This window comes from Oncorhynchus kisutch, linkage group LG7, assembly GCF_002021735.2.
Source record: "Oncorhynchus kisutch isolate 150728-3 linkage group LG7, Okis_V2, whole genome shotgun sequence".
NCBI lineage: Eukaryota > Metazoa > Chordata > Actinopteri > Salmoniformes > Salmonidae > Oncorhynchus > Oncorhynchus kisutch.
This window is the reverse complement of record NC_034180.2, coordinates 2198081-2207182: the sequence shown is the minus strand read 5'-3', so window position 1 is coordinate 2207182 and position 9102 is coordinate 2198081. Positions and strand designations below refer to the sequence as shown.

The window sequence follows — 9102 nt, the reverse complement described above, 5'->3', positions numbered from 1 at the left end:
TTCTGACCTTGTGTTTCCTCTAATTCCAGATCTCAGTCGCATCTTTGAAGGAAGACACTTGGTGTAAATGTACAGTTAAAATATTCTATTCGCAGCTCCCCAGGCGGAGCTCAGACAGTCCCCGGATTCATTAAAATTTCATCAGCATCCCTGTGAAAGGGGGAAATGTTCAGGGGAAAGGAGAAAAATAAAACAGAAGGCTTAATTATAACAAAGGGAAACACTGCCGCCCTTTCCTTTTTGAATGTAGCGACCACAGTGTATTGGTACCATGTCTCAATGTATGGAGCAGAAGCAACATAGCCTATGAGGGGCTGTGTTGCTTCTATGCAAACTACTTGGCTTGGTTGAGAAATGTTAAGGCAAAATGTTCGTGTGTGTGTGTGTGTGTTTATTTTATCTGTGTGTTTTGTCAGTGCGGATAGTGCTGCCCAATAGATTTGTTCGCACCTATACATCGGAAAGTTAAATAGGGGAATAGTCTGTCTAGCTGTGGAGGGAGCTGCCATGCTACCAGTGTGCAGTTAGTGCACTAAACACACGCTGGGCTGGCGTCAAGCAGCGAGACTCACTGCATTAAGTTCATTTCAATTCCCGATGAGACTTTCTCTCTGCAGCCCTCCCTGACCAACGCTGAGTAATTAACAGCGATAGCTAATGACTACTTAGCCCTAATACTTCTCGCTCGCACCTCATAATTATCTGCTTTTCATAATTCGATGTGTAATTTCATAATTCGCTCTTATTAGCGTATTAAGTGAATGGCTCATTTAGGGGAAATTAGAATCGCTCACCAGGAGCATCTTTTAATTGATGAAACATCAAGACTGTCTCGTTAATAACAGCTCGTTTTGATATTATTAATCAATTGCTCTAATCGTGGTGTTTTAAGCCACTTTGATTTTGTGTTTAAGCCTTTTATACATTTAAGAGATAAGTGGGAAAAGTGTATGCTTTTAACTTGGAGCAAATGGTTATATTACGGAATACAATAAAATAACGGTTAATTTATTGTCATAGCCGGTAACACATAATTGTGTCACTAATTGATATATCCGGTGAAAGTTATTATATTTGGTAGAAATAAACCAAGTATTCTTGTAAATCTCTGTTTTGAAATAAATAAATATATTCTGTCATGGCCATAAGGGCCATTCCAAAGAAGACCGAAACACAGCCATAGGCCTGGTTAGAACTCTGACGTCATCATGTGGTCATTTCAGGGAGGTAGGCTGGCAAGGGGTTAAATTGGTTTTAGAAATGTTGAGATACCAAAGTTATAGACACAAAGTGGCTTAATAGAGAGGTGTACCAATCCTATTTTCACCAACTAGACTATACACCAACTTCGGTGCGTAGTCCAATGTTGTTGCCAGATAATGCACTTCCGGTTTCACGGCAAGCAAAAGGTGGAACTTTGCATAGGCTACTGAATCCCTTTCCTAATTAATTGATTGAATGCACTAATAAGAAATGTTTCATTTGCATCATTATTTGTATTATAATATTAGTATAGCCTACCCTACACTGCATTCCCCCTCACTGTTTCAATTACAATGTATAATCAAATTAGATTTATCAAAAATAATCACATGCAAATACATTCTCCTGCTATAAATCCTCTCTTTAAAATGTGGAGGACAGATTTCAGAAGTGCAAATCGGAGACGGCTGGCTCCCTTCTCCTCTCCTCTCTCCCTCAGGTAGCATGGGAGCTATCCGTGGTGCTGAAAGCTGTAGAACTGAAAACCCCATAGAACGTTCAAACGTTCTAAGCAGACAGTCATCAAGCCATGCAGGTCATGTCTACATTAGGTAAAGCTTACTTCAAATTGACATCAATTTTTGTATTTTAGGCTAGTCCTAACCCTCATCCTTTTCCTAACCTTACCTAACCTTACCCTAATTATCCTAACCTGCTTTGTTAATTATCCAATAACCTGGGCGCTTACATTTTCCTAACCTGCTATACGAAAAGTCCATTTTGACACAAGTACTCTATCTAGTCAAAACCAGCCATGCAGCCAAGCCCCCATCGGCCTGACATGAACGGTGCTTTAGAAATGACACTCTATTCAAAATGTTGATTTTTTTTATTTTATCTATGCTGAATCCCGCGCGCAAACCAAGGTGTAGCCTAGCCTGCTTCAAAGCCATATCATGCCTCGCACCGGAGCAGTGTTTGACTGTGTATTTAAATAGAGACGGGCACATTGGCAGGCGAGGCTGTTTTTCTGGCGGGCTGACATCTGGCAGGGCTGCGCTCGAGGGACCTATCCAGTTCTCTATAGACTTCATGATTAGACTCTAATAGAATATTAGCATTTGTTCTCAGGTAGGCTACCGCGAGCTGCAAGAGCGAGCTGGCAGTAGAAAAAAGCACGTGTCTTTTTTACAGTGCATGGTGGGACAGTAATGGGATTTTTCTGGAATTTGTAGAGAAATTGGATATGTAAAAATAGAATCTATTGATGCTTGATGGTCTATCTTTGCACCTTTCAGCATAAAATACAGATTTAGCTCCAACATAAATCCTTTAATGACATAGGCCTACATCCAAGGATGATCATTGCAGTGATGCTTGAAGGAATATATTTCTCAATTCAATTTGTGTCTTTAAATTAGATTGACAATGCATTGCAATGCGCAGATGCAGTATCCAAGCATTTCGCTCTTTCCAAGAATTGGGCCTACACAAATACACTCATTCAAAAGGTCCAATAAAATGTTAAAATTTGTTCTTTAATGAAACACATATTGCAATTCAATTATTAAATAACTTAAAGATACATTAATGTAGTAAATAAATACAAAAATAATTCGACCAGGAATCCAAAAGCAACAGACATCACAGAAAGAAGGTACCTCAGCTAAAACAGCAATACAGCAAAACCTGTACGGATATAATTATGTGCAACTGGTTCCAATGAAATATTTACATTTTACACGTATACTTCCATGAAACGGTTATTTTCTCGATAAGAAAACATCACGAAACAAGATGAATTTAACAAGCAACGACTTCATAATGATGCGCATATTTATACAAATAAATAACCAGAAAAAAAACATACATAAAAATAATTTAAAAAGAGAATACTATCGCATATATCTCTCGATTGTACCATCTCGAACGTTTAGCAGAAACGAAATGAAAGTCGTGACTATAGGTCTAGATTTAGCTGTCATTTCCCTATACGAAAACACGTTTCACTTGCTGTCAGAATGAGCTTTTCTCAAGCAAAACGAGGGAGGAGGAAGAGGAGGGGGAATCCCAATAAATATATAATGATGTAAACACGGCCTCATCTAATAAATAGTTCATAAGAAACAGACCCACGTTGGCTGGCAAAAACAAACGTAGCCCTATTGCAAACGGTAGTAAAACAATCATATTTGGCAATTGTAAACCCCAATCAAATGCATACATTTGATCCACTATTTCTATAGGCCCATCTACAGCCAGATAGATGCTTATGCAATAGAAAACAACCCCTACACCAGCTATATTGTATTAACAGTGTTGCTCGATTTGGGCCTAAACTCTGGGTCTTTGCTTTATATCTTACCACGTTTCTTCATCTTTCAGCTTTATCATCACACTTTAAAACGAAATAGGTGGAATTAATTACATGGGATACAAAATGAAGGTCATGTGACCGCTAAATTAATCATTTACACTGCGTTGTTTGGCAATACTCTAATAATAGCTTCCATGACCCAGCAAGCGCTTACTGTACTGTCCTATTTCCCCTCGTGGACCCGGAATTAATGCCAGACTGCATCGTCATAATAATAAACTCACAGGGGAAATGTAGCCTTGCGACAAAAAATATAAACACACTAATAATATGCCAATAGGCACCGACCAAGTGCTGTGTCAAAATACTGTAGGCCTATTTTCCCATGGTAAACAACTGTTCTTTTCAGGACGTTCAATATTGTAGGCTATGATAAATTAACCAATATCATAAACCAAAAAAATACGTGTGATTAAAGCCTATAATACTTAACTGACACAAAAGGGTGAAGAATAGTAGGTCTAGGTGGAGAAAAAAAAAACAGAGGTCTTACTTGCTCTGTTCAAATGCTCCTGTACATGACTCCACATCCCTTTTGTTGCGAATAAGACGTGACCGCAGTAGTGGTTTGAGCTTTCAGTCATTTTGAATGTATATGAATTATTCGGGTTGTTCAAAGCACAAGTCATTGATGATTGAAAAAGTGTGTGATAAGAAATATAATACAAATCGTCTCTAAACAGTGTTCAGTCTCTCAACGTAGGTTGATAGTTGATTTTTTATTTTTTTAGAGCGAGTGTTCAGAGTCAGACGCATGCAGAATATTTCATTCGTTTCTGTTTCTGCCGTTGATTGCAAAACCAGACCCGCACCACGTTCTTTTTGAGGTCCAGTTTCTCTGCTATAGCAGCGATTTTCTCTGAGGAAGGACGCGGCTGAATGGCGAAGTAAGCTTCCAGTGATCGCTTTTCCGGTGCTGCTATCGACGTGCGCTTCCGCTTCTTCTCTCCGCCGTTATATAGCTCGGGTTTGTTGAGTTTCTCCCGGTGTGATTTCTCGGCTTCTTCCAGCCATGCCTGTAGAATGGGCTTCAAAGCTATCATGTTGTTGTGGGAGAGGGTGAGGGACTCGAATCGGCAGATGGTACTCTGGCTGAGTGAGCCCACGCCAGGAATCTTCAGGTTGGCCAAGGCTCCCCCTACATCCGCCTGGGTCACGCCGAGTTTGATCCGTCTCTGTTTAAACCTCTCAGCGAAGGCTTCTAAGTCCCTGGGATCGGCGTCCACGTCGCTCATGCAGCCCATGTGGGATGGTAGCCCGTGGGCATGAGCCATGTTGAGGGCTGCCTGGTGCATGTGGTTCATGCCCGCCATGTGAGCAGGGTGCGCAGTTGCGGAGCCGTCTGGCCCTGCCATGGACCCGAGAGCCAGTCCTGGGGTGATGTGGTCCAGCAGGTCGCCCTCCAGCGCCTGGTGGGGTTGGTGGTGGTGGTGATGGTGATGATGGTGGTGGTGACCGTGGCCGGAAAGGGCTGAAGGGTGAGAAATAGGCACCGAGGAAGAAGACGATGAGGAGGTGCAGGGGAGAGTGTTCATGGTGTGGTAGGTCGCGTCCGGCTTGAAGGGACTGTGGTGTGGAGGATGGTGGTGGCTCTTGGTCTGCGAGACAATATCCACCGCGGCCAGAGCTTCAGCGCGGGCCAACAAACTCTCATCCAAGCCTCCGAATATATTGCTCTGCAATTGCAAATAGAATGCACACATAACTGTCAGCTGGGAATTCTCACTCCACTCCGCGGTTTAAAACATTTCCTGAATGAGATGAGAAAAAAAATCCTAAAAAAGAACACACAAAACAAGACACATGCAACATCCCAGGTCATCAAAATTAATATGTAAGGCAAACCCGACTGAATACATAAGTTGGAGAGAGGAAGGGAAAAAAAATGGAGGTGCTGGGTGATTTGCTGTGCAGACATGAAAAAAACATCAAGAAAAAAAGGGGGCTGTCAAAATGTGCCTTTAAGCGGTAATTATGCAGAATACGTACCGGTGGGGTTGGGAGACATCCTCGGCGCATCGCCTCCGAGTTGCCTCCGCCGCTGCTGATGATGGTGCTACTGTGTCGGGAAGACGAGCACGAGGAGGGCGCATTCGAAGTCAACGTGGAGGACGAGGAGGAATGCAAGGAATACTTAGGCTCGGGCAAGCTGGCGTGGGCCATGGCGAATGCCTGCTTGCTGTTCAGAGACATCATCATCATGTTTGCAGGCGTCCGAGTCTCGGCAAGTTCCTTTTAATAAGTTAAGACTCCGCCTCTTCGATTGGAGTTGAAGCCCAGTGTTGCTTCTCCGGGAATCTGAAGACACTGTCTTATATACTGTAACTGTTGCTGCTACAATATGGAAAGATGAACATCCAATTCTCTGGTTGTTGGCGTATATATTATTACCTAGCCCTGTGTATGGAGGTATGGCCACGCACTGTAGTTTTGCTGGAGAGGAGATGTCGCACGCGCCATGCAATCGAATGTCGCCTGCGCCCTCGTTTACCTCTTCCGCTATGGGCTGTGGCGCGATGACAAAAAATAATGTTATTATTACTCGTTCGTTCTTTCTCTAAATTTCGTCCTCCAAGAGTGTTATTTTGGTCGCCGTGGATGTGTCGTTGTTTTGGGGAGCTCCTCCAAGATTATGCAACGAAAAACTAATAGTAGAAAAAAAAGTTGTTTTCTCTCCTCCTGGTACGGATTTCCAAAACACAACCGCGCGTAAAAATATTGTCTTATTCGTTTATCTTTTTTTCTGCAAAGTTTCCGTTTCACAATTGACTGTAATTAAGAGATACCGGTGACAGTCTCGATACCTCGACTACGTTCTATGCTGCGGGGACTCGATCTGCCTCTGCTCTGAGGCGAAGGGCAGGCTGTGTCTCTCTCTCTCTCTCTCTGCGCCTCTCTTTCACTCTTTCACACACTCTCTCTCGCTCGCTCTTTCGTTCTCTCTCTCCCCCCTCGCTCTCTCTCACTCGCCCCCTCTCCTCTTACACTCTCTCGGCTGTACCTGAAAAACCTTTCATGATTTATTATTCTTCATTAGCCACACCGCCGCTGGGGACTCTGCGCATGGGCAGTCTGCGACAAGGCATTCATTTCAAACAGCTCTCCAGCCAGCATTGTGTCCTTCTTCGCCGAATTTATTTGGGATCCACATGGAAAGAGGAAAAATAACCAAATATAGCCGAGCCATTTCCATGATTATTTCTTCATATTGTGCCGTTTAATTTAAAAACAAATTAAAAGTGGGGTTCAGTTTAAAGATACGAATTAGGCAATAGAGGAAATAGGAAAGTTCTTCTAGGGATGGATATGAGGAAAGTACCTTGGACAGCTCCATGAAGCGACATCCCTGTTGGGGCAAGATAAATCAAAGTTAAATGCTTGACTATCATTTCATTATGTCATCATAGGCAAAATGAAGACAGTAGGAACATCTTTAAACAAATTAGGGGTCGGGGAAAAGACAAGATTACTAGATTTAAAATTAATTTAGGGCTATGTGAAACAGCTTTTCAATAAGTGACCTGCTCCCGCGTTATCTTGTTTATGCGCGTAATTCACCTTGACGAATTTATTCGTTTTGAGATTAGCTATGGAAATAATCAATAGACGAGCTATATGGTGAATTTTTATGTCACTGGTGCATGGACGAGCGTCGTGTGTGAAATATTTGATCAATGACAGTGGAAAGTGGGTTTTTTAAAACTCTTTAGGATTTAATTGCAAACCCAATACAATTATATACTTGTCGCAGCGGGCTATTATCATATCTTTATACTAATTAGGCTACTTCATCAGTGATATAATTACAAACCTTTAATCATATTGTAATTAACAAGGCTTGTCTAATTTGTTTAATATGTTGAAGTCCATTGGATGGGCTAATTGATATAAGATGGTGATTGAATACCCACATGGAAAATATAACGGTAAGGCCTATATCTAAAAAAAAAAAAAATCACCGAATCTGGAATCTGTCTGCAGATATAGCAATTCGTCTCTGGTTACAAAGTCACCCCTCTGAGTGTATTTTGGTTATCGTAGTGTGATGATCATTGAGCTTGAAAATAATAATTTCATTTAAGTTGGGAGGGAAAGAGATTGTGTTGAAAGGTAGTTGTGGGCTAAATAGTTGTCACTCTTGTTTTTTAATTTTCTTCTTCACATTTTTAAATGCTATTCAGTAAATACCAATTTCTGTAGCCTATCTATCAGTATCTGTCAATAAACCGATACTCCGTTCATAAAAACAGCTATAGTACTATAGTATAGTCAAAGCTTCTATGGTTCATTTTCAAACAACTATGCTATTGTATTGTAAAGAATCATATTATATGCAGACAATGTGTTTTTACTGTAAGGGAATGCCTGCATATTGGACAAACTGGAGACCCAGAACCTCAACAAGCTCTCAAATTATCCTCGCAAAACCACCAACATATAATAACTAAGATTCCTATATCTGATAATATGCTGTGATCAATTTAGGCACCGCCTATGCTGAAGTCAATAAAGCAATTTAACGCTGAGAGGACAGATGTTGGGCCATGAATATAGCATGCAAAAACCCTGCTGCACGCTCTGCTACAGACGATGACGCGAAGCTGCACTTGTCTCGACCACACACAACACGATGGCTCTCTTTGTTAGCGCACTAGTTGTCAGTGCCTTTTCGGTAAGATTTTGATGCACATAGACATTTAATATGTCCCCACGGCTGCAACAAAGCTGTTGGTGATAGTGCACAAGCACTTTACATCGCGAGAGCCACCCGGCAGGCGGTTTGCCTCTCAAGTGGGACGACAGGCGGGCTGAAGCCAACCCTCGCGCCCGCGCCCTGAGACATCAAGGGGCAATCAGTGTCTCCTCACATATAGCGACGGACTGATTTATGATGAAACTTTAACGAAATCATTTATATTTCACCACCTATAAATCGGCGTATGAAATTTTCCTCCACAATGAAACACACAACAAAGTAAGCTAGTATAACTTAGGTCAAATAAATCAATTGGGCTGTACTCGCAAGCAATTGACTTTGAAGTGCGTTTTCTCCTTTGACAGTGTTCAATAGGCTACAATATTAATCGAAGTTATGTAGGCCTAGTTCTAAATGCGCTCGTTCACGGTGCCTGTAGGCCTATAGGCTGCTCATGTTTGATGGAGGATATCTCAAATCTTACAAACCTAACTACTACAAAGCATGAATAGTTAGTGAAATTATGAAGTTAAATTAAATGTGACTAATACAATTTGATTTGATTTGAAATGTTGCCATTTCTCCTGGAAAATGGAACGTTGCCTCATTGCATTGACTGCATGGTGGAATACAATGAGTTATTTAGTCATTAGGGAAAGTACTAGCAGATATCTCACTGTAGGCCTGTCTACCTTGCTGTTCCAATAGGTGCTCTACATTACACTCCATTGCATTATAAAAACAGAGTAAGCATTACGGGCTACATTATTGAACATTTGGCCGAAGCAACAAAATGCAGTCAAGTTAGTCAATGATTTGACTACAA

The 9102-nt window shown here is 41.5% G+C and overlaps 1 protein-coding gene across 1 annotated transcript; it reads right to left on the bottom strand.

The window, feature by feature from the left end:
* Window positions 1-2406: 2406 nt before the first annotated feature.
* Window positions 2407-6486, bottom strand: LOC109881011 (POU domain, class 4, transcription factor 2). Its single transcript, XM_020473189.2, has 2 exons — window positions 5570-6486; window positions 2407-5256 (listed from the first exon to the last, which is right to left on the bottom strand). Exons 1-2 carry the CDS (start codon window positions 5780-5782, stop codon window positions 4327-4329), a joined length of 1143 nt encoding a protein of 380 aa, XP_020328778.2. The 5' UTR covers window positions 5783-6486; the 3' UTR covers window positions 2407-4326.
* Window positions 6487-9102: the final 2616 nt, after the last annotated feature.

Bases quoted from the DNA above. Each gene is read 5' to 3' on its own strand.
- LOC109881011 (XM_020473189.2), bottom strand. From the start codon at position 5,782: ATGATGATGATGTCTCTGAACAGCAAGCAGGCATTCGCCATGGCCCAC. The intron at 5,257-5,569 runs GTACGTATTCTG...TTGCAATTGCAG, and splicing joins GATGTCTCCCAACCCCACCG to AGCAATATATTCGGAGGCTT.